This window comes from Pistacia vera, unplaced genomic scaffold, assembly GCF_008641045.1.
Source record: "Pistacia vera cultivar Batoury unplaced genomic scaffold, PisVer_v2 Contig664, whole genome shotgun sequence".
NCBI classification, from domain to species: Eukaryota; Viridiplantae; Streptophyta; class Magnoliopsida; order Sapindales; family Anacardiaceae; genus Pistacia; species Pistacia vera.
In genome coordinates, this window is record NW_022196517.1 from 387,640 (window position 1) to 413,703 (window position 26,064).

The following is a 26,064-nucleotide window of genomic DNA, read 5'->3' on the forward strand; positions in this document are numbered from 1 at the left end:
TACCGAAAGTCTAGTCGGGGACTGTGACTACGGTTATAACGCGAAGTTCTCAAGAGTAAGAACTTCAGGGTCTGAGGGTGTAATGTCAATGTCCTTTGTGAGAGGGCTGGCCTCTGTTTAAATAGTGACTGTATGGCCTCCGAGTCCTGGTGGGACTAGGAGTCCTTGTGATGGTAGTCCTCTCAAAAGGTGTAGCCTTTGGCTCCCTTATCTCAGTAGGAAAGGGAGTTCGAATGTGCCTTGGATACGGACCTTGGAAGAGTTAGGATAGTAATTGACTTCTTTAGCAAAGTTCAAGTAGGAATGTAGTTTGTAGGCAACTGTGGGCTTCGAGTTGACTGTAAGCCCAGAAGGTGTTCTAGGGTAAAGAGGCCTGGTTCTAGATGGTGAGGAGCTGAGAAGACATACTGAATGGGCCTCATCTACAGAACCTTGATTTGGCCCCATCGGAGTTGGGCCCGAGCTTCCAGCTTGGATAAAGGTGTCTATGTCTTTGGGCCTATTTGGGTCGAGGACATTTTTTGGCCCTAACATATTCTAACCCAGATATAAACTAAATAGTTTTTTTACAAATTAAAGTTATAAATAAACTTATTTAATAAGTTCTTAAATAAATAAATAATTCATTATTTAAATGGGCAAAAATAATTAACCACTCCACAAGTCTAGAAATTGTCAATGGTAAGATTGAGCTTTTTAATTAATTTCCTCCTAATGTTTTAAGAAATTACTCAAAATTCAGAAACTACCTTTAATAACATATTCCAATAATTTACCATTTAAAAATTAAAAAGTATATTTACCCTTAATTTTGATATTTTAGCAAATAACTAAGTAAAACAATAATTTGGCATTGAGTTTGATTTTCAAAAAGAATTTAGTAGAGAAGTTTTTGGCGAAAACAACATTTGTTTTTTAAAGTGTTGAAGATGCACTTAAAATTGGGGGAAAACAAAATTTGAGAGTTGGTCAAATAACATTGGTTCTATAAATTGTAGTTAAATTATGTTTGCCCCTCATTTGTGTCAATTTTTTAAATAAAAAAAAATTGGTTCAATGAATATATATATATATATATATATATAGGTTTTCTTCACATAAATATAAAATGTATATACAAATTCATATAAATAAATCAATTTCATATTATTTTTAATTTAAATATTAAGGTTTTCTCAAACCCTTAAGCTTTAATCAAATAACAAAAGTTTCTTTGAAATTTTAAAAATAACAAAAAGTTCTCTATCGTTAGTAAACTGTTAGTATACCATTAGAGTTCATAGTTAATTGGTTAATAAATATTTACCTCAATGCCTCTATGCTGTTTTAAGATTTCTGTTATTTCTATTTCTACGCGGGAGTGTTGAAAATTAATGTATTACCTAAGGGGAATTATTAACCCTGCATATATTAAGTCAACTTTTTATATTTACTATTTCCTTTTTGTTAGTTTCAAAGTAAATCATCACCGGGCCGGCCGGGCCTTAGCGATGGGCCGCTGGAAAGCTCATCTGCAGATTCACCTGACCTATATAAATCTATAGCACAAAACGCAAAATTACAATCTGGTCTTCAAATATAAACGCGAAATTCCTCTGGTCCGTCTCGTTGGTCGCCTTCTTTAGGTACGTACAGTTCATTAGCCGTTATTGACTGCAATTTCCGTTTCAAATCTAAATCATTCCTAATTCCGATGTAATTTTTACATCTTACATACGTTTAATTAGCCGTATGATTCTTGGATGGACTATCTGATTGATTAATTGATTGATTGATATGCAGGCAACTGTTAATTTAGGGTTTTTTTTCTTTCGTTATCTAAATTGTTAATTTAAAGTGGGAGAGATGGGTGTGAAGCAAGCTATAAAGAGTCTCGACGCCTTTCCACGCGCAGAGGAGCACTTGTTGCAGAAAACCCAATCTGGGGCACTTGGTCAATCATCTTATAACCATTTTGATTTACATTGTTAATTCATTTGCTTCCAGTTATTGTGAATTGGCTGATCAAATTGTTTTCCATTGTTTTGTGTTTTCAATTATGTAGTCTCGATCATTGGTCTAATCATAATGGCCTCATTATTCTTGCATGAGCTCAGATATTATGTTACAACATATACTGTTCATCAGGTATGCGTTTCATTTCTGAAATTAATATGTAAATATTTACACTCCCAATTTTATGTGTAAATATTTCAATTCTGAAATTAATAGGATACAATATAGGATGGATTTGTTAACGATAAATGTGAATCGGGAAACATTAGATGGGCAGAACAAATTAGAATTTGCATTAAGAAACAGTTACCAAAATAATCATAGTTTCTATTAGCTTACTCTGAGTCTAAGTTAGCTTGAAGCTTAAGACTAATATAGGGGCTAGTTTGTCTCATTGAAGATTAACCTTAGAGAATCTTTTAAATGGAAACTTGCAATACAAATGTTTAAATCTTGTTCTCTTGGCAATTAAAGGGAGGTTGAAGTAGAATTAAAACAGAATGATTAAGATATAAAATTCGATAATACTAATATGGTTATTGGTTTTGTTGTGTTTTAGCTAGCTTTCTGTGTCTCTATCCTCTTCCTCCTGAGTAAATTTATAATATTAATGTATCCTTGTCTCTTCGTTATCATTCTTTCTTTCTTTTTTCTTTTTTCTTTTTTCTCAGAAAAATGGTAATTTTTTACTTTACTTTGTTGGTCCCATGGGGCCATGGTTAATTTACTTTGTTGGTCCCATGGGGCCATGGTTAATCGAATCTTGAAATGAATTTTTTTTTCTTGAGTTTTAAGTAACCTAGCATATTTGTGACAATATGGATACTTTTGGGTACTGAAAGCTTATTGCTTCATTGATATATGCTCATGGGATAAGTAGACTGTATATTGAAGACTAGATCAACTGAGGGAATTCCTCGAATTTGGAGGGAAGAATGAAGAAGTCAATAGAGCTTCCATAGGACCTATGAAATTGGAGGATATGAATACATTGGTTATACAGTGCTGCTTTTGGGACTTTTATAAGACGAAGGTGTAACCCAACTTAACCGATGATTTTTTTTTTTTATTTCGCTTGATGAACTAGTGATTCTTCCCTCTGTGTTGCTTTGTTTCCAAATTGCCCAACTAAGTTGTGTGGAGGGAAAATTCTAAATATATTGCTTTCAAGTCCAATGCTTTGATGGCCCACCTAAAAATTGAAATCTGAAATGCATTGCCTTGGTGGATGAGGGAATCTAAACAACTACTACATTAGAAAGTTCAAGAAACAGTCTTTGCTAATGAAGGTTAATAGTTTATGTATAACTTCCAAACCACTACTACATGAGACAATTGATAAAACACACTTTGTCTGCTATTAAAAGTTCATACTTTATGTATAACTTCCAAATAATAGGGTTCTCTAGGTGAATTAAATTGCCAAAGAATTTAAATAAGCCAACTATTTGTTAGAGAACGACAAAAGATTAGAATGACTTGTTATAGGTGGGGTAGCACTTGACTAGATAATTTCCCTTAGTTAGGCAACCATAACCTTATATCTAATAGGCTTGTGAGGAAATTTGGAAAGTTCATTGGCAATAATCTTGATCAAGACAGGTAAAAATCATGAGCCACACATGTCAGTTTATGTACTTCATGAGCATACACATGAATTGACAGAGTATGTGTTTGGCAGATGTCTGTAGACTTGAAACGTGGAGAAACACTTCCTATTCACATAAACATGACATTTCCTTCTTTACCTTGTGATGGTTAGCCTCTCTCTTTTTCTTCTTTGAAGTGGCTATTTATTTGTATATCCTTTGTTTATCTCATATTTGACTTATTTTGCACAATAAAGTTTTGGATGATCACTCTTTTCCTTTCTTTTTTTGAATTTTTCTTGCAGTCTTAAGTGTTGATGCTATTGATATGTCAGGCAAGCATGAAGTTGATCTCGATACAAACATATGGAAAGTATGAAATTTAGAAAAACATTGTATTAGCTTTTGTATACTAGTTTTAATTCCAACACGTGCCTCATTCATTGGAGAAAACCTCTAATTATTTCTGCATTACCTATATATGGAGCAATTGGAAGACATAGGAGAAGTGAAAATAACATAGGAGGAGCATGTACATGGCACATATGCAATTCATATTTATGAATAACTGGAGGGAATGGGGATGATCACATGAGGCAAGGATTATGTCACTGTGCATGCACCTTGTGCTGAGTTTTAGTTTGGACTATGGTTCTTGATGGTATTTTGGAGGTTGTTGGGCAAGCCTGTTAATTGCTGAAGATGGAAAAATAAATTTTATGAGGTTTAATTGTGGAAATTTTTACTGCTTACAGTGTAGGAAGAGTAATAATTTCTAGTATAATCCTCTAATGAACCAGTTAACACATAAGCCTGTGAATTTGCATTAGTTCATGGCATCAGTAATGTGAATCTTTAACAAAAGAATTTTAGAATATTTTTAACACCAATGAAAATCTGGGCTTAAGAAATTGGATTCTGATTATGCATAACATTTTTGTGATACTTTAGAAGTTTCAGAATAATCCTTTCCCAAATTTAACCATTCTTAAGTTGCCCTATTTTAGATGGGTGTTACATGGTGTACCTTGAAAAGCTTCCTCAATAGCAAGAAAAATTGCATTTTCAAAATGATTCTCAAACCATTTCTATTAAGATTGAAATGATGAATTTACCCTCATTTTTTTATTTTTAAAGTATGCTAATGAGGTGAGAGAGAAATGCTGAGATGAGGATAAAATGTTATGAAGCTAAATATTTAGGGGAGTGTGATAAGTATTTGGGGAGTTTGACTTGTGCAACCCTTGTTTTATTCATTATATCAAGTTTGGGTGTTTTAACCATTTTAGCCATCAACTATTTATTTTTGGGGAGACTGCTTTTTGTTCCCCCTATTAATTTTTTTTCTGATTGAGTTGATAGTTATAATATGGTAGAACTCTTCGTATGCTTTCCTGCTTACTAGAATATAATTTTTGCAGCTTCGCCTGAACAGTTATGGCCATATCATCGGCACTGAATATTTGTCTGACCTGGTGGAACAGGACCATGGTCACAAGCATGGTATAGTTTTCATTGCATCATAAATTAAATTTTGGTTTGGAGTTTACTATGCTTTTGAATTCTCATTCTCTATAGCATTTAGTATCCTATTTGTTTCCTTTTTCCAGCTTCTATTCCATTTATTATTTAGGCATTTTAGTGAATTTTATTGGGAAAAAAAGGAAAAAAAGAAGAAGAAAGAGATAGAAGTCCACAACTAGAAACAAATTGAAAGATATTGGGCCAATCTAAGCAAATCTCACATATCCACAACTTGGGAATAATTAACAACATGAAGATAAGCCATGCAAAATTTCAAGATTTTTTGTGATTAAAAGAAAAAGTTAAATCACAAAAAGGACAAAACAAAACTCCATGCTTTGAAGCTGTGGGTCTAGATTATCTTTGAAGTTGGCAGATATTATTATTGTTCATCATGGCCATGATAGCATGATTGCATGTGATTTGTCGTCAAGTGAATCCCAAGTGAAAAGAAGAGAAATGGAAATGTTATTTGTGTTCATCATGGCCATGATAGCATGTTTGCATGTGATTTGTCGTCAAGTGAATCCCAAGTGAAAAGAAGAGAAATGGAAATGTTATTTGTGTTCATCATGGCCATGATAGCATGTTTCCATGTGATTTGTTGTCAAAGGAACTGCTAGTAAATAGAAAGAGAAATGGAAAGTTACAAGAATTTGGAGAGTGATGTAAGCTGATAAAAGATGGCTGGCTTCTGTAGCACAGTGAGATTTGAGATTGAGTTTTTGTTGGGACATATCAAGTTTGTGTGAAAGGTTGTTATTTTGATATTGGTGTAGAAGCTGAGATGAAATGAGAGGAATTATAACAACATTGTTCTAGGATTAGTGGATTTCAGGAAAAAAAAGATGGGTATAAAGGAAACTATTAAATTCTTACAATTTGATGCTATCAAGCTTGGGGAACTTGAGTCAATAGCAATGACCTCTCCTCATCCCTGCCCTGAAATTCTAAATGAGTTTCCACCCCAGCTTCGAATAGAACAAATCCCCCAGGCATTTTTGACATCTTAGTGAATGTTTAGGCTTTCTTTTGAGGGGGACAAGGTGGGCGGGAACAGTGATTCCATCATAGTGTCTATGAGAGTTCCCTTCTCTCCTTCCATTTATTGTGAGTGTTTCTTTAAATACTTTGATGAGGGATTGTAGAGTTTGGAGATTTGATTCTTCAGATCTTTTTTTAATCTTATAAGTTAACTTTTAGAGTAGCTAACTGCTGATCCTTAATTTTACTTCTTTCCAACCAGCTTGAATGATATGGAAAACCAAAACACTTTGTTGGTCTTTGGTTCTTTGAAGTATCAATACTTATGTTATTGTTCAAAATTGTGTACTTGTCTTGTAGTTGGTGTGTGATGTGCAAAAGCAAGAACGAAAGCATTAATATTTGTTTCTTCCTTGATCTATCATGGTAAGTTTGTAATATAAGCTTTACAAGCAACACATATTTCATGGGCATAAATTTTTATTATATCAGTGGTTTGTCTAACTTTGTAACTGAGTAATTATCAAGCCATTGGTCTTTTGGTTTTCTTAATGGTACTTTGACCAGATGATAAAGGTCATCATGAGGATTCTGATGAGAAACTTCATGCATTTGGCTTTGATCAAGCTTCTGAAAATTTGATCAAGAAAGTGAAGCAAGCATTGGAAAATGGTGAAGGATGCCGGGTATTACTTCTAGAGCAAGCGTTAATTTCAATCATATTAATACAGTGATTTAGTTTATCACTCTAATCTCAAGTCCTAGAGAAGAAGGGGGGGGGAAAAAAAAAAGAACCTAACATGCTAGCATAACACTTGTGCAGGTTTATGGAGTTCTGGATGTTCAAAGGGTTGCTGGAAACTTTCATATATCAGTTCATGGGTTAAACATTTATGTAGCTCAAACGGTCAGTAGCGTTTTCTTATATGTGTTATGGAAATGTCATGTAGTATAGAGAAAAAAGCCTAGGATGGACATGAATTTAAATATCTTTTTTTTTCTTGTTAGTGATGATGTTGGTACCATGGATTACATTTGTGCAAAAACCTGGTTTGGTATTTGGATGACTGATAAAGATTATGGTTAGTTTTGAAGCCATATATGTCTTTATTGGGTATATTATAGAGTGTTCAGTATTTTGGGTAAATGGTGAAAAGTTTCTACTGTTTAAATTATATCATATATGACAATATAGAAGGCAATTTTGAGATTCAGTATATATTTACATATTGAAAGCCATCTTAACTCACATAAGACTTAATATATGTGTTCTTATGGCACAGTTTTCACAAGACTTTTGAGATTTTTTTAAAGATCTAACTCTTTTCCAGTGGTCATGTGGTCTACCTTTGTATTTAAAAAAAAAAAAGACTTAAATTCTATGTACTTGTGGTTTGGTATTTCATGTTTATGCCTTTTGACCTATTTGGAGCATTGTACTCTATTCTTTGCAGATTTTGATGTCTGCAACATGTCTGCAACACAAGTTTATAACTGAGGATGCAAATTGGTTGTAAAATGTAGTAAAAATTAATTTTTAGGAGCTTATAAATCCTAAAAGTTAAGTTTAATGATTTTGGGAAAATAGTTAGAAAAAGATGCATGTGCAACTAATCTGCCATTTGTGTGAAGTGACAATATTGAAGATTTGTATCTTCTCCACTAAAAAATAGATTTGCAATGAAGTATAACAGTTATACACAAAAAATTTCTGCAGCCAAAACACAAATTTGTGAAACGCTTACATATAATGCCATGTGAAGCATTTGGAGCTAATTTTGCGTATGTATCATGGTGAGAGTTCTGACTCAGAAGCCTAAGACTAGTTATGGGTTCTCTTCACCTGTCAAAAATATCAAGAAGTTTTTGGTTACATTTAATTGTAACTCTTCCCTTAAAAAGCAGTATTCTGAGTCATTTGTCTTTTGATTTATTGGTTTCATTGATTTCTACTTTTTAAAAGTACTATAATAATACAGACTTCTGGTCTATGTGTCTTATTTTGAGTTTACATAAGGTGATGCATTTTCATGTGGGAACTTTATTTGCTCCTTTTCCTTTTCTAGATATTTGGGGGAGCTACACACGTAAATGTGAGTCATACCATCCATGATCTATCATTTGGGCCTAAATATCCAGGAATTCACAATCCACTAGATGGGACAGTGCGAATGCTGCATGATACAAGTGGAACATTCAAATATTACATAAAGGTTTGACTGCATGCTCATTCTGATTAAGCTTTTGAACTTTGATCTAGCGTATATATCTTAGCCTGCCTTTGGCAAGGAACATTATTTATCTTGCACATTTTGTGGACACTTAACAGGCAAGAAACTGCAATGCTTAAGACTGCAACTAAATATTGTGATGGAAAATATGATGTTCGATGAATTTGGAAAAGATAATGTTGCTTTCCATCGTAATTTACATGCATAAATTGGTAGTAGATTGGCCTATTGAATAATGTTTGCTGTTGAATATGGTGCATTTGTATAATTGGTCAAGGAAGAGTAGATATGATATTTCTAACTGAAATTTTATATTATGTGATATGATTTTCTTCAATTTATTGAGCTGCCATAAGAATTTTTGTTGATCCAATTTTGAGTTTTCTACTGTTTGATATTTCCTTTCCTTGTGACCCATTGAACTTTTCTGTGTATAATCTTGCAGATTGTTCCTACTGAATACAGATATATATCGAAAGAAGTTTTGCCAACAAATCAATTCTCTGTAACAGAATATTTCTCTCCAATGAATGAGTTTGACAGGACATGGCCAGGTGGGTTGCAGCCTGATGCATTTAGCATTTGATTTGTCTTTTATTTTCTTAATTGGTTCTTGGAACTGATAACCATCCATGCTTTTCTTTTCCTTTATGCAGCTGTATACTTCTTGTATGATCTTTCACCTATAACTGTAACTATCAAAGAAGAACGACGCAGTTTTCTCCATTTCATTACTCGGCTTTGTGCAGTATTAGGTGGCACATTTGCTTTGACAGGTTTGTCTCAATACCATTCTGACTGTAAAAATGTTGCTAATGTTATTAGGGGTAATTCCAGATGGCTTCACCGTCTAATTAAAAAGTGATATGCTGTACATTCTAAGTTTGTATCTTAATTTTTATGCTCCAAATGTGATGGCACTAAAAAATAGTTGTCATATTAACTAACCTATATTGACATGACATATTTGAATCAATGCCACATTACTTATGATAACACAGTAGAAATAAGTTACAGTGTAATTGGGAAGTATGCTTTAATTTTGATGGTGTAGTATTAAAGAAATGATATATTTTTGAACAGGGATGCTAGATCGTTGGATGTATAGGTTACTTGAGGTGTTGACTAATAAACCAAAAGCTAGAAGTGTACTACGATAAATTTGGGAACTTAATAGTTATGTTAACTCACGTGGATGGTCATGGTCATCTCCAACAAAGCTAAGATTGCAGAATTGAAACCTTGGAGGAGCCAAGAGTCCAGCCGGCCCCATTCAACTTGTACTATTTCCTTTTTCTTTCTATCCTCTCAACATCTGCTAACTGATGTGTTCTATTTAATCTTCTTCTGTAATACTTTGATGGTGGAACAATATACAAAATTGTAATAGGATATTATACATGTAAGACCCAAAATTTTGATGGACTGATGGTGATGATATGATATATTGTTTGGAAATGGGAGCTATTCTTTTGTATGAGTTGGACAAATAAATATACATTCGGTTTCCTTAGGGGTTTGTTGACAAGGTCACATTTTGAGAATTTTTGTGACATAATTTCGGAAGGGGTTTTGCCACCCTCATTAGGTTAAGCTACTAACAAAATCCCCCTCATGTTAGAGAGCCGTTTTAACTTTGAACTGACATTGACAAAGCAGTGAAATCCAGAATAACACAATAAAAAATTGTTGTCTTGTCTCAATTAAAATGCCCTTTTTTTTTTAAATAATTAATTAATTTAAAATAAAATTGTCTTATTTTTCTCCCCCATTTTTTCTTGAACTAAAAATACAATACATTAAACAATGACACCTGCTAATTCGGGCACGATCAACTTCAGCCTTTAGTCACAACTCACAACTCGCCCTGAGGTTGGGCCCCCGTCTTGTTTGGGCTGGGTATTAAGTGCAATAAATCGAGGATAGGGATGATCTTTCATCCCCGCATTGATTTTAGGCCTTGGACGGAGATTGATTCTAATCACAAAGCAAAATAAATAATTTTTTCTCTTAATATCATTTATGGGAAACATATTTTATATAATTTGCCTATTACAGTTAAGGAATAAATATTTTGGGTGTTAAATATAATAATAATGATAGAATTATATTAAGTTTTAGGGACATACCATTTTAGATGTGAGGAGTTTTGAAAATTAAATAAGTCTTTAATATTAGTTTTTTTTTCTTTTTAATATTTATTTATTTTTATTTTTATTTTTTTGTAATTCAAAATTTGGTTGAATATATATGTATATAGTAGAACCTCTCTATAGTCATAATATTGAGGCCAACTAAATTTATTACTATAAGGAGGTTATAATTTAATAAAGGTGTAACCGCAAGAATTATTATTTTGATTTCTTATTTTTTAATTCATGTTTTAGTAGTATTAAAATTTCAATTAATTGTTTTAATAGCATTAAGATAGTACGGAAATGGATATCAAAGAGTCACTGTAAAATTGACTGATCAGATTCAACAACTTCATTACACTAATCAAATGAATATTAATGTCTTCCTCAATCATCTAAATGAGCAACAAGTCGTATATATTTTAACTGAAAAATAAATCATTACTGGAATTAAACAAGAAAAGGAAAGAGATAATCCTAAGGATGATAGTATATAAATAACAAAAATTTCATGCCAAGAAGTTCTAAACATACTTGAAAGCTAGAAATATTTTGGCTTCAATAAGAAGGTGTCCATGCTGGCAGCTTATTACATACCCGCAAGATAAAAGATGTGCTAACAACTCTAAAGCATAAATCATTGTCTCAAACAACTTTAGATAAATATTTTATTTCATCTTAAACCTTTAATGTAACATAACATATATTTTTTACAATATATATATAATTATTACTATGTAGAGGCAAGTTCTTTGAGATGAGACCTAGAAAAATTATAACTTATTATAACATGAAATTTATTCTTATTTATAACTGGTCCAAGTTAGAACCATAATTTTTTATGACTACATGGAGGTTATTCATATATAAAGTATCATTATAAAGAAGTTCTACTTGTGTGTGTATATATATATATATAAGGAAAAAAAGATGTGGTAAGAAAGATCACTAATGTTTCTCTCTATAACCTATATTCATTTAATGGGAGTTTTGCTAACAGCTAATTTACTTTTTTTATTTATTTTAAATTAATATAAGTGAATAAAAATTTAGTGGTTCAATTAAAAAAATTAAAAATTTTGAAACAATCAAATTATAAAAATTAAATTTAAAGAATTTCAAGTCGATCGAGCCGGGGACGAGGGTACCCAATTTTTGGGGGATGGGGACAAGGATGGCGATCCCAAGGCCGCCCCGACCTGTTGCCATCCTTAAGCTCGCATGATATCACCTAAATATTAAGATTCAGACACTATAATGAAAGTCAGATAATGCCTAATAGTGCCCAATAGTGTTCAACAACATATTCGGGTGTTGTGGTCTTCAACCTCTAACCCTAAATCGATCGACTTGCATGAATGATCACACAAACATGCAATGCAAATGCTAAAGCACTTTAAACCTAAATTGGTACCCAATCCAAGAACGTATAATTCATTCCTAAACTATCTCGTATGTGAAAAAACATATATTTTATAACTTACAACAAATGAAAGAATGAGATAAAAGTCTTTAATTTAACAATGAATACTTGATAATTGATTACTTTGTTGTTAATGTATATAGAGAGTTGATGATTTAAGAGAAGACTTGTGCTTGGATAGAAGAATAAGAGGTGAAGAAGTTAGGTTTTATATAAAGGGCCCGTTTGGAGGGGGTTAATATTAGATAACTGAGGTAATATTTTTTAAATTGAATAGATGACGATGTTTGGTTGGTTTGTAAAAAAATATTGCCTGCATATTTTATGACAAACAGTGGCATTTGGGGGGGGGGGGGGGGGGGGGGGGGGGGGGGGGCGGGCGGGGGGCAGGTGTTTGGTTATAAAAACTTACCCAAGTTAATCTAATTTTGTTTCCTATATTTCCCCTAAACAGTTGAGCATTTGGTCCAAATTAGCTGCCAAAAGTCACCATAATGGCATACGATCGGTCGTATATGGCTGGTCATGCGTCGATAAGGCCTTTTCTGACCATGGATCACAGATCCATGGTCGAAAACGGCCATGACCAAATCTATGGCACTACCATCATCACTACCAGATCTATGGCATTGCCAGCGTCACGGCCAAATCTATGGCATTTTTGGCGGCCGCTGACGGTGGTTGCTGACTGTTGGTAGTGACTTGGGTTGTTTTTGTTAAGTTTAAAATGTTTTTGGTTGCTAGGGTATTTTTGCTAAATCTGAAAAATAGGGGTTTAAAAGAAATTATTCAAGAAATAATAATACAAAATACTATTATATTAATATTTAAAAAGGAAGACAATTTAGTAATCTATATAACATACTCACCCATTTATCCTCCCAACTAGAGGTGGAACTTTTGCGTCGGGTTAGGCGGATCAACCCTAACTCGACCCATCCCAACTGGGTCAACCTAGCCCGGCATAAGGTGAGGATCGAGTTGGGCTTAACCCGGGTGCATCCGACCAAGTGGTTTAGGCCTGCATTGGCATGACCCGCCAACCCGACAAGTCAATTTTTTTTTAAAAAAAAAAACCTGGCAACCTGGCGGGTTGCCCGTTTGGTAAAAACGGCGGGTTAGCCAAAAAAATAATTTTTTTTACAAAAATCTATCTACGTTTTTATCCTTCAAATATAGCCGTTGGACAGGTCTTTTTAGTCATTTTCTTTTCCCTTTTTTCTATAAATAAGGCCTAAACTTCTCATATTTCCGCACATCCAATTTTCTCTCAATTCTCTAATCTTCTTCAATTGCTATTTGCTCTTGTTCTAAAAATCTCTCAATTTTCAATTTGCTCTCATTTTAATTTTTATTACTTTTTATAATTGTCAATTCATATTTCTAAATTCCAATTCTCCTTCTTTAATTTTTTTTTTTTTTTTTTTTTTTTTTTTTTTTTTTTTTAAACTAGAATGGATAGATATTTCCATCCCATCAATTTCGATGATGAAGGAAACTACTGTCCTAGTCCCCTTGAATTTACTAACATAAATGCAGTAGATTCAAACAGTCTCCATTTCCCACTCTCAGAATCTAATTCAGCCATTCCTAATCCTCCTCATGCTGCTATAGCTCTCACTCCCAATGGTTCTANTTTTTTTTTTTTTTTATAACTAGAATGGATAGATATTTCCATCCCACCATCAATTTCGATGATGAAGAAAATTATCCTGGTCCTAGCCCTCTTGAATTCACAAACATAGTAGATTCAAACAGTCTCCATTTCCCACTCTCAGAATCTAATTCAGCCATTCCTAATCCTCCTCATGCTGCTATAGCTCTCACTCCCAATGGTTCTAGAGGAGGTCGTTCTCATCATCGTCCTCGTCCAACTTCAGTAGAAGTGGGTTCATCATCTGCAGCTACCGAAACCGACGTCGACAGGCACACATCAGACGTTTGAATGCATTTCGACAAGTTTTACGTAATAGAAAATGGAGTTCAAGTGAAGAAAGCAAGATGCAGGTTCTGTGAAAATACTTATAAAGTTGATGCAGGTAATGGTACTAGTATTTTGAAAAAGGCATGCTGATAAACATATAAATCATCTTGGAAATAGACAACCCAATCAAACTCAAATAACTAATATGGGTAATACTTGGCGTTATAATTCTGATGTATATAGGGAACAATTAGCTTTATATATTGCTACAACTAATCAACCTATTAATATGGTTGAAGATAAATATTTTGAAAGATTTATTAAAAAATTATTTTTATCGGAATTTAGAACTTATTCTAAAACTGCAACAAGGAATGATTTGATAAATTTATTTTAAAAAATGAAATTAGAATTAAAAAATAAAATACATAATTGTCATGTTAGTGTGGCTTTAACAACCGATATTTGCAGTGGTAGAGCTAAACAAGATTATATTTGTGAGACTAGTCATTATTTTGATAACGAATGTAACTTAAATAAATCTTTATTAGGATTTAAATTGATGGATGTGGATCATAATGGTTAACAAATTTATTATAAAATTATTGAAGTTTTACAAGAATATGATTTGATTGACAAAGTTGTAAGTTTAACTTTAGATAATACAAGTTCTAACAGTAAAGTTATGGATTTTTTTAAACTAAATTTTCCTTTTTTTGACAATTTGAAGTTTTTTCACCAATGTTGTACATGTCACATTATCAATTAATTGTAAAAACTGGTATGAAAAGAATTGGAAATAATATTGATAGAATTAGGGATTGTTTAGCTTGGATTACTAGTAGTAATAAAAGAAATTCTATATTTAAAGATGCTTGTATAAAATCAAATTTGTCTCCTATAACTTTTTCATTAGACATGAAAGTTATGTGGAATAGTACTTATTTAATGCTTGATTCATGTTTACTTTATGCAAATTTAATTAGTTATTTTGTATTGAATAAGAGGGATCCTCATTATTTGGTAGACAATGATTAGCATATAGCTAAAATATTTCATTCTTTTCTTAGAACTTTTTATTTTGTCACTTTAAAACTTTCTGGTGTGTATTATCCTATTAGTCAATTGGTAATATATAACATTGTAGAAATTTCAAATTTTTTTGCTATAAACAAAAACAATGCAATTTTAGTAGAACCAATAAAAGCAATGGAAGCTAAATTTAAAAATATTGGAAACCAATTCATTTTCTTTATTGTTTGGCTACCATATTTGATCCTAGGCTTAAATTAGCGGGTTTAGAAAGGATTTAAGACGTATTAATTGATAATTTACAAGAAGATGGGTATGCCAATCAACTAGGAGAGGTAAAAGAGTCCCTTGCAGAGGTATATTTGCAATATGAAAACATGTATGGGAACCAGCGAAGAGACGCAATAATTGAGGAACAACTAGTAGGAGACACAAGGGCAGTCGAAGAAGACTTCGACTTCTGGAGTACAATTAATAGGTCGACGACGAAGAAGACCTGAACCTGAGGCATAGTAGGAGCTTTCTCCTCTTCAAAAGCACCAACAATGAATATAAACTCCTCCCTAGAGCTACAGAGTAATGAGCTTCACCAATATTTGGGAACATCTGACTTGCTACCAACAGATCCACAAGAAAGAGCCAAATTTGATGTCTTAACCTATTGGAAAACAAGAAAATATATTTTTCCAGTACTATCAAGACTTGCCCTGGATGTTTTCTCTATTCCCATCTGTACCGTCTCATCTGAACAAGCATTTAGTGCAATTGGAAGAATTATAAATGAAAGGAGGACTAAACTTTCACAAAAAATGGTTGAAGTCCTCATATGTCTTCGTGATTGGGAACGGTCGATTCATCGGGATCAATACGAGGTTGTCAACGATACGTTAATAGAATCATTTCAATATTATAATTTAGATGATACAGATGAGGGTTGACTGAGGGAGGTCATAGTCAACCCTCAAATTAGTTGTTTTCCAAATTGTAACATTGTAATTTGTAAATTAACTGTCAATTATTGCACTCTTTTTTCCTTATCAAGTTTTGATCCCAATTGGATTTTTCTTGGTAAGGTTTTTAATGACGCAATAATTGTTGTAATTTCTTATTTTATTTTAGATAAATGAATAAATCTATTTTTTTCTTATATTCCAATTTAATTGTATTAAAATTGAATTTTAATTGTATTAAAATTGAATTAATATTTAAAATGTTAACTAAAATAACATTAATTTAATTGAAATGATATTTGATAAGTTAACTAAAAAAATTACACAAAAGACAAAAACATTAAAAAAATTATTTTTTTACTCTTAAAAAAAATGGCGCGTCGGCCCGGCCCGGCTCCTAACCTATCGGGTTACGGTTGCATTTTAGAAAAGTGCTAGGCCTAACCCGGCCCGCACTTATTGGCGAGCTCAACCCGACCCAGCCAGCCACGGGTTAGGCCGAGTTGGCCCGTTTTTCCACCTCTATTCCCAACCAAACATATTATTCACTAATTTATTCGAATCAACCAAACACATTTTCTAAACATTCCCAGTAATCTTCAAGGTGATTTTTTATTCTGTTAATATAATATCCCCATATAATAAAACATTATATGATTCAAACGCCCCCAAAGAGTAAATCGATAACCAAATAAAAAGAGGGTTATAGAGTTAAGACTTTTTAAAATAGGCTACTTTTTTTAATTCTCCCATAACAATTAGACCATTTATATTTATTGCCCTAACACCTTGTTATTATTTCAAAAACATGTCCAATAAACTTATTATGCTTTTGGACTCTCCTTAATTGAAAATAATTTAAAAAGTTTTAGAAGAAAAAAAATAAAAATAGAAACACATAACTCCTCCCTTCACCACGCTACCTTTTCTCCTTGCCCAGCAGTGCCAAACACAAAGGGGGCATTTGGCTGGAGGTAATCTAAGATTATTGGGTTATGTCATCTTATATTACTTTATTACTATGTTTGGTTGTCAAGTAATATAAGATTCCAGTAATCTCGCATTATCAATAGTTGTTACTACTAGTAATATTGGAGGTAATCTGATTACCTTCATTTTCTTAGGTATTATAAGATTACCAAGGTAATCTTATTTTTGTTACAATTCTATCCCTTATTAATAAAAAATTTGGACAATAATGCCCCTATTTTAAAATCAATTTACATTAATATATCATTTCAATTTTATCCTTGTTTAATTAAATTTTTGGACAATAATGCCCTTATATTTAAAACAAATTACAGACTACCACCGCCACCTAGCCACCACCACCGACAGTGGGCTAACCACCACAGACCGTCGCCAGAGTCCCTAAAAATGACTGAGAGTCGCTAGGAGGCTCCGGGAGGTTTCAATATGGCCGTTTCTGGCCATATTGATGGCAAAAAATGGCCATATCAAGCCATATCTGACCGAAAATGGCTAGATCGATGGATCTGGCCATTATCGGCCAGATTTGGGCAAGATCTGGCCGTTAACGGCCATAGACCTGGTCGTTCACAGTGGTTGTTAACGGCCAGATTTGGCCGATAATGGCCAGGGAATGGCCAAATCCATTGATCTGGCTCGAAATGGCCAAAATAAATCTGGCCATTTTCGGCCTAATATGACCGTTTTCGGCCATCAATATGGCCAGAAACGGCCATATCGAAGCCCCGCAGTCACGGTGAGCTACTCACGACAACTTTCGACGACTTTCGACGGTGGTTTGTGGTGGCGGCAGGGGTGGGGGTGATTTTGTCATAAATTAAAGTTTTATATAAGCGGGGGTGTTTTAGCTAAATATGAAATACTGGGGGTTAAAAAAAATTATTCAAAAATTAATAATAAAAATAATATTATATTAATTTTTAAAAATAGGACAATTTAGTAATTTAAATAACATACCCACCAATTTATTCCCCCTAACCAAACATATTAATATAACATACCTACCAACTAACCAAACGCATTTTTCTAAAGATTCCCAGTAATCTTCAAGGTAATAAAAGATTCAAGTAATCTAACAATTCCCAGTAATTCAATATTCCCTGAACTAAACGCATCCAAAGAGGAAAGTTGCATGGATTGCTGCTGGAAGTGTAGCAGCCATGGTTGAAGAAGGAGAGCGTAAAAGTCGAGAGAGTGTGAAAGAGAGGTTTTTTTTTTATTATTTATTTATTTCATTTGAAAAAAGTTGTGAGGCATGCGCAAAAACTTTTCTGGCATTTGACTATTTAATTTAACAAAAATCTTGTAATGACAGGGATGGGCATAGGCGAGGGACCCCTGTATCCAGGCCCGACCCAAAAGCCCAAAGGGATTCCCTAAATCCGGCACATCCTCGAATCGAGGATTTCAGGGAATCCCCAAATCTAGCTCGCTGGGATTTCGAGAAATCCCCAAATAAATAAATAAAAAAAACTTTATAATGAATCAAATGATACATATACTAGTAATATAGTATTATACTTGTACTATATTAATATTGTTAAGAGAGTTTATATCCAATTTTGTTTTAAGTATCTTATCAAATTATAAAAAAATATGTTTCTTATGAAATGATACATTATGTCTATTTGATAAATGATAAATTATGTTTATTTAAGATATAATTTTTTTAAATCTCTTATCAAATTATTAAATAAAATTTAAGATAAATTCTAAATAAATAACTACAATTCTATTTGTAATGTCATTGCCATAATTTATTATTAATTAATTTAAATGACTTATTACATATAAATTATGTATTTATGTTATTAACATTTACAAGTTATTTGAATAAAAAATATTTTATTATCTATCAATAATATAACATATATAGTAACATTTAGTCATTTACATATATATCAAGTAATTTATATATGCATATTTAGCTTATTATATTTAATATAGACAATTTTTTCTATTATTACTCATTTGTATATGGCTACACTCAATGTTTCCACAATTATATTATTATAACCATATTTGAATTTGACCAATTAATAATGTGAAACAAGTATATATAATAGTAAAACCTCTCTATAGTAATACTCTATGTAGGAATAAATAAGAATAAAAAATTATAATCCTAACTTGGACCAGTTATAAATAAGAATAAATTTCACATTGTAATACGTTATAATTTTTCTAGGTCCTATAATAAGGAATTTGCCTCTGCATAATGATAATTATATGTATATTACAAAAAAACATATGCTATGTTACATTAATTGTTTAAGATGAAATAAAATATTTATTTAAAGTTGTTTGAAAGAGTGATTTATGTGTTAGCGTTGTTATTACAACTTTTATCTTGCGGGTACGTAATAAGTCACCAACATGGACACCTTCTTATTGAAGCCAAAATATTTCTAGCTTCTCAAGTAGGTTTAAAGTTTCTTGACACGAAACTTTTGGTATTTTCGTTATCATCCTCAAGATTATCTCCTTTCTCTTCTTGTCTAATTTCAATAATGATTTCTTCTTCAGTTAAAGCATACACAGCTTGTTGCTCATTTAGATGATTGAAAAAGACATTAATAGTCATTTCATTAGTGTAGTAAAGTTGTCAAATCTATTCACTCAATTCATTTATACTATTGAAACATCAATTATAAAATCAAAAATCAAAACAATATTTTTTTTAATCAAAATAATAATTTTTGTAACTATACCTCTAATAAGTTATAACCTCACATATAATTATTATTATGTAGAGGCAAATTCCTTAAGACAAGACCTAGAAAAAATATAATTTATTATAATGTGAAAATTATTCTCATTTATAACTGGCCCAAGTTGGGGCCAAAATTTTTTATGACTACATGGAGGTTATTCCTATATAGAGTATGTAACGCCCACATGAAGGTACGTAATTTAATTTATGCTCTTATACCTTTAGTTGATTTTTACTAAAGTTATTTTGAGAAAATGCCTTAAACTTGCATTAAGGGTAAAATGGTCTTTTCATTCAAAATTAGTTGAAAAAGTGGGGAGTGAAAAGAGATAGAATTTCATGGAGAATGCAATAAAAATGAGGACATTATGGTAATTGACTAAGGGATATAGATGAAATTTTAAAGAAAGTGCAAGGGCAAAATGGGAAACTTCATATATTTTTATGTTATATCAAGGATTGAAGAGTGAAACCCTAGCCACTCTTCAACCCATTTTCACGACACTTCTCCTCTAAATCCTGTCAATTTCTTCACTTCTTTTTCAAAAGAAATTCATAGATTTTGGATATTTTTGAGTGGATTTTCAATCCCAAGCAACTTTATGTAAGATCTTTGCACTAAGAAGTGATTTTTCATTTTTAAAGTGTTGAATTTTGATGGTTTGTGCCAATAGGATTTAAGAAGAAGAGAGTTTGATCAAAGAAGATTCTAAAAGGGGTTGGATTGCTCATATCAAAGGTAAATAAATCCCACCCAAGTTATGATTTGAGAAATCAAGTGTGTAGAAATTTTACATACATGTATATGCTTATGATTTGAGAATTGTTGATGAAATTGATGAATTATTGATGAGTATGATGATTATTGATGAATAGAATTTAGCCATGAGAAGTGGTTTTGGTTGTATGATGATTAATTGAAGTTTGGTTGAAGTTAGAAAGAGTTGAGTAGAATTTTTGGGAGTGTATTGTTTTGGACAAGTTTAGTAATTGTTTAAGGGAGTTTTACTCCAAATATTGGTGGCTTGAGAAATAGATAGAGTTGTAGTCAAATTATAGTTTGATTATGCATGCAATATGTTTGATGAAATGTCCAAGAGAAGTGTATGCATGAGTTTTATTCATTTATGAATTGATATGAGTTTGTAGATGGTAGAGAGAAACTTATTTTTATGCTACATGGCATCCTTGCATTTAAACATTTGCATTTAGAAAGAATTATAAGCATGAAACCATCTACATGCATACATATTCATAAGAGAATGAAAAAACACTAAAGTATGTTAAAGAGAAAATAGAAAGAAATGAGAATAGTAAAGATATTCAAATCTGAAATTTTAGTTAAAGAAGTGTAAAAAGATAAAAAAAAGAGAAGGTTGTTGCAATGGAGAGCACGTGAGTGACAGAGTCCCACATGCACGCCGCCTTTAGTGAGCGGCCTCAGAATTCAGAAAAAAGAATTGTACAGTCCGTTAGAAGTGCGTGTGGATGAGGACTGTACCCAGAATTAGAGAATTCACTCACACGGCCAAGGCTCCAAATCCATGCGTCAACCAAGTCCGATCGGCAAGAATAGAAAAGAAAGAAAGAAAGAATAGAAAAGAAAGAAAGAATAGAAAGAAAGAAAGAATAGAAAAGAAAGAAAGAATAGAAAGAAAGAAAGGAAAAAAATAGAAAGAAAGACTAGAAAACAAAGAAAGAAATAAAGAATAAGAAACAGAAAACATAATAAGAAAAATAGAAAAGAAACTGCATAATCTATGCATTTGTGCATTTGCATCATAAATATGCATAATACCATGCTCATTATTGTGAGTAGTAAAAAATTAGAAAATTGAGAGAAAAATAATGAGCAAACAGAGAAAGAATGAGAAAGAATAGAGAAAGAACAGAGAGAAGAACAGAGAAAGAATAAAGAATACTCGAGAAATGAGTTGTAAGGAAAGAAAATTCAGGATTTAATCAATGGAGAGAGAAAGGTAGTATAGCGGGTTTACTTACTGAGCAATTAGTGCTCACTCCGTTGTTTTCAATGTTTTTGCAAGTAATAGGTGAGTTGCGGTCACTCGGAATGTCACACAGTGGAAGGGATTGAGCTACACTGTCAAGTTGTTATTTTGAGTATATTTTGTAAATATTTGTATATAAAGAAAAATTAAATATAGGCCCTTACTTTATTACTCGTTTATATGTGTATTTTCTTATATATATTTTTAATGAGTTTTATTGATTATTTTACGAGTATACTAGCTAGAAAGAAAGTATTGCAGAATATCACTATAGAGAGGTTTTACTGTATAATATGTAATTGTGTATATACAAAATTATTATCATACGTATATTAATCATAGATTAAATATGTTATTAAATTATCAAAATTATAGGTTATCATATATATATTATCATTACTGTATATATATATATTTTGTATCAACACCCATAAATTCATAGTAGTATGAGGGTCTATTATAATATATGATAAATTACATATGTGTGATTAATTTGTTATATCCTATATAGATATATATATATATATATATATATAATGTGTAACTTTGTATATACAAAATTATATCATAATATATTATCATAGATTAAATATGTTAATATGTTCTTAAATTTCAAAATTAGATATATATATAATATATATATCATTACATGTCTCACATTATATTATGTATCAACACTCAAATTCATAGTGCATGAGAGTTTATTGTAATATATAACAATACAAATGTGTGATTAATTTAAGTTAATTAAGCTATTATGTTATTAAATTTGTATGCAATAATCACTGATTTACAATATGTTAGTTCATAAATTTGATATATATTAATTAACTATATTATTATTAATTGTCATGCTATATATCACTTGATTATACAATATCTTATGTTCATCAATTTACCATACTATATTTAATTAAGCTATATGATATTAAATTTGTCAGCTATACATTACTTGATTATACAATATGTTATGTTCATCAATTTACTATACTGTATTATTATTATTAATTGAAATGCTATCTCATAATATTTAATTTGATTACATTTAGAAAAAAATGAAGCTATTAGTTATTAGATTTGTTATGTTATATCAATTGATTATACAATCTATTATGTTTAAAATTTATCATGTTATGTATCATAATAATTTATTATTTTTAATTAAAAAGCTTATACTTATATATTTAATTATTGATGACATTTGAAAAAAAAAATCCAAACATATTATATATATAAGAAAAACAAAAGTTCATCCAAACTAAACCAAACATAATATAAAAAGAAAAAAAATAAATATATATAATAATGTATATCATGTTTTTTGAACATAAACGAACGATAATCGAACAGATTGTTTACGAACGGATGGATCAGTCGAACGCAGTATGTTCAAACATAAGCAAATGAACATTATTAGTTCGAACTCGAATTGAACATATCGAACGAATATCGAAATGTGCGAACAGTTTGTTACTGAGTCGAATCAAATAATTATGAATAAACATCGAACTGTTCATAAACAGCGTGGTGTGTTGCAGCCCTATTTGTATGTCTAATGAAAATGCCTCTAGACATAACAAGAGGTTTATAATTTATCATGATGTTATGACAAAATAATTTTAGAACAAGTATAATGATTTAAGTCCCCTATATGACACGTGTATGTAATAATTGAAAAATCTAGAGGGTTGTTGTTGCTTTCAAATATGGCAGGCTAAAGGGAGGTGGCTGTAATTCCTTATAATTCAGGGAAAGGTGGTTAATAATCCATTAATTAAAGGACAAACAAAAATAAATATTATTGGATTGGCGGGTGATACAAATAAAAATGAAAAAGTAAAGTAGAAAAAGACAATTCATTTAAAAATGGGGAATGGTCGAGACTTGATGGCATGGAATCCATCATTACCGTTACTGTTACTTCAAATTGAATCAAATCGGAGAGCAAAACAACAGATTATCAAAATATATAAACTCTCCAAATTTCAAATTAGGTTTTTTTTTTCATTTTCTGTTCCCTGATTTGATGGAGAGTAGTTCAGATCAACAACAGATGCGGAATCAAACTCCGATGATTACCATCACACCAGGTAATTCTTTCATTTCTCTGATCCATTTGGTATTTGATGAAATTTGTTCTCTTTTTTTTTTTTTTTAAAATTTTTATTTCGCATTTGGGTTTGGTAGAGTTTAATAATAAGACTAAAAAGGTTTTTCAATGGCATGAGGTGTGTATGATGAAAAAAAAAAAGAATGAAGAATCTTGCTTAGTTTTAGTTCAGCAATCTAAACGACCAAAACTCTCAACGTTGCAAATTCCTGTGAGGTCTTTGGATGGTTCGTTTGGTGAATTTCCAAAAGTAGACATTTCTTCTTCGGTGTCAAGTCCTAGTTCTTCTAGAGCTGCCCTACCCCCTAGACCTAGTTCAGCAAAGCTCAAATCATCTGTGAGGAATTTGCTTCCTCAGAGGAACTTTAGAACAAAAAATTTGTTTCAAGATGGTGAGAAGACGGTTCTCATCATGGTGAGAAGACGGTTCTCATCATCCCGGATTCACCATCATCAGTTGATAAGCCTTCTACATCGACGTCATTTTCTCTTAGTAAGGTTTTTTTCTCTTCATCAAGTAAAGCCGCACATTCTTTACCGGCTACACCAATTGCAAAGTCAGAATCTGTACAGGAACCACCTCTTGCTGTTCAATCTGATATTTCTGTAAGTACCTTTGCCTATTTTGGATGGAGACGTGTTTTATTTTAATTTTTGAATGACATGATATTATGTTTTTTTGTTTTAGAAATCAGAAGTTCGGCAGCATATGACACGCTCGTTGTCAGTTCCGGTGAATACTAAAGTGAGAAGTTTAAGGCGGACTGAATCTGGTGGAGGTTTAATTCGTGTAATTTCTATGACTCCTCGTTCTGCGGCTGCTGATAAGACATCAGTGAATGATGACTCAGCAACTGAAACTGGTAAATGCTAAGTTTTCCTTCATAGGATTTTAAGTGTACAACTTTGAAGGGAGAAAAACATATTTACCAGTAATATTGTAGACTCCAAGTCCTGACTGGAGGGTCATGATGGTCTCTACCCTACTTTCCATAATTAATTCAATTGTGAGTTTTACTTATGGTATTGTATTCTGTACAACGTGGCTTCATAGGTTTCACTTGATGCAATTTTTCCACATTAAACTAAGTTGTTAGGGTGGAACTACAATACTCACCTGCCAAATGAGGGAACTGATAGTTTTTATTCAGAAATTTGCATCTCTATCTCTTTATTTATGGTTTTTCATTAACTTAAATTTAGTTTTCATCAATTTGGCATTGGAGCAAAGTTTTTATTTTTGAGGAAAAAACTTCACATTATCTCAATAGACTTGATGGCACCTGAACTTCATACCTGTTTGAAGAATTATCATTACATTGATAAAAGTGGGGTGTGTTTATCCCCAAAGGGTGCAAACAATTTGACTTGGACATATAATTCTGCTTGTCCTACCTGAATTCCTTACAAGAGAAAAGAAATTAAAAGAATTATAATTACTTCAAGTTGAGATCNTGTCCCACCAAAGTATAATGCACATATATAACATAATCATCTGGAGTAGGGATTGGGCTTTGGCTATAATCACCTCTTCAAAGTAGTGACACTGTTTTTTGTACATTGACTTGACAAATGTTATTGATGACAAATATATATTCAAAATCATGTCTCTTAGATTTTCTTTTGGGCTCATATTTAACAATATTTGATTTGATTTTCTTGTTGGGGTTATAGATTCTTCTTTATATGACTAATAATTAGTTTGTTTATGATACAGGTTAAAATGCCGCTTGCCAAGACTGAGTTTTGATTGGGTATGTTTATAAAGTTTCTAATAGAAAGTGGAGGAACTTGAGATATTGAGAAAGGCTGATGAATTTGTTCTATTTTTAGGCCTTGTCTTGATGGATTTACACGGTATAAGAAACTTAAATTACACATGAGAATTTGGCGGTGCTGCCCTTATTTTTAAGGGACAGCCGATCAAGCATAATCGGAAATTTTGCTAAAAAAATGTGAAGTTTTCTCTCTTATTATTATTATTTTTTTTTTTCCAATGTTTGAGAGAACTTTATACAGGTTAAAAATGTTACCATTCATTTTATTGATTGTTTGATTAGGATGTTGGTATTTTAATTGTACGAGTAATGTTAGTGAGATGGATATGTTTCTTGTGATATGAAAGTTACATTTGTTTTATGGAATGCTTTGTTTGTAATATCAATCTAGTTTTCAGTCTTCATTGTTCTCTAAATTCATTTCACAATAGCCAAGAGGGCATAAGATGTCGTGGAGATAATGGTGGTCGTCATTGTTATTATTTATACCTAAATATTTACTTTTCTTATTTTCTTTATGTTTTTGTAAAACTCCCATTGAATTAAATATTTTAATAAATCGAATCAATTGATATAGAATACAGTAAGTAATGCACAAATTGACCATGTTTAGGCCTTATCTCTATTGTTCCTTGCATAGAGCAACAACAGACCCTCTCCATCAATTAGTGCATCAC

At 31.8% G+C, this 26,064-nt stretch overlaps 2 protein-coding genes and 1 long non-coding RNA gene across 4 annotated transcripts in view; all 3 read left to right on the plus strand.

The window, feature by feature from the left end:
* The first annotated feature begins 1,487 nt into the window (after positions 1-1,487).
* LOC116112603 (endoplasmic reticulum-Golgi intermediate compartment protein 3) lies at positions 1,488-9,781 on the plus strand. Of its 2 annotated transcripts, XM_031398718.1 has the most exons (12): positions 1,488-1,625; positions 1,783-1,933; positions 2,045-2,127; positions 3,677-3,752; positions 3,890-3,957; positions 5,006-5,087; positions 6,660-6,778; positions 6,916-6,999; positions 8,159-8,305; positions 8,769-8,877; positions 8,980-9,099; positions 9,407-9,781. In XM_031398718.1, exons 2-12 carry the CDS (start codon positions 1,846-1,848, stop codon positions 9,481-9,483), a joined length of 1,053 nt encoding a protein of 350 aa, XP_031254578.1. In that variant the 5' UTR covers positions 1,488-1,625; positions 1,783-1,845; the 3' UTR covers positions 9,484-9,781. The 2 variants fall into 2 exon arrangements, with proteins under 2 accessions (XP_031254578.1, XP_031254579.1); XM_031398719.1 differs by lacking the exons at positions 3,677-3,752; positions 3,890-3,957.
* Positions 9,782-23,525: 13,744 nt separating this feature from the next.
* Positions 23,526-26,064, plus strand: part of LOC116112595 — a 72,929-nt gene continuing 70,390 nt past the window's right edge. Inside the window, exons 1-3 of the mRNA XM_031398713.1 lie at positions 23,526-23,589; positions 24,010-24,215; positions 24,298-24,472. Of these exons, the coding sequence (XP_031254573.1) occupies positions 23,526-23,589; positions 24,010-24,215; positions 24,298-24,472 (445 nt within the window). The remainder of the gene's footprint in view (positions 23,590-24,009; positions 24,216-24,297; positions 24,473-26,064) is intronic.
* On the plus strand, positions 25,183-25,769 carry LOC116112609. The gene is made up of 2 exons (XR_004125274.1): positions 25,183-25,363; positions 25,443-25,769. It is a non-coding gene; the product is annotated as an uncharacterized LOC116112609 (long non-coding RNA).

Excerpts from the sequence above, each read along its gene's own strand:
- LOC116112603 (XM_031398718.1), top strand. The coding sequence starts at position 1,846 with ATGGGTGTGAAGCAAGCTATAAAGAGTCTCGACGCCTTTCCACGCGCA. Across the intron at positions 6,779-6,915 it reads AAAATGGTGAAGGATGCCGG|GTTTATGGAGTTCTGGATGT; the intron begins GTATTACTTCTA and ends ACACTTGTGCAG. Across the intron at positions 9,100-9,406 it reads TGGCACATTTGCTTTGACAG|GGATGCTAGATCGTTGGATG; the intron begins GTTTGTCTCAAT and ends ATTTTTGAACAG.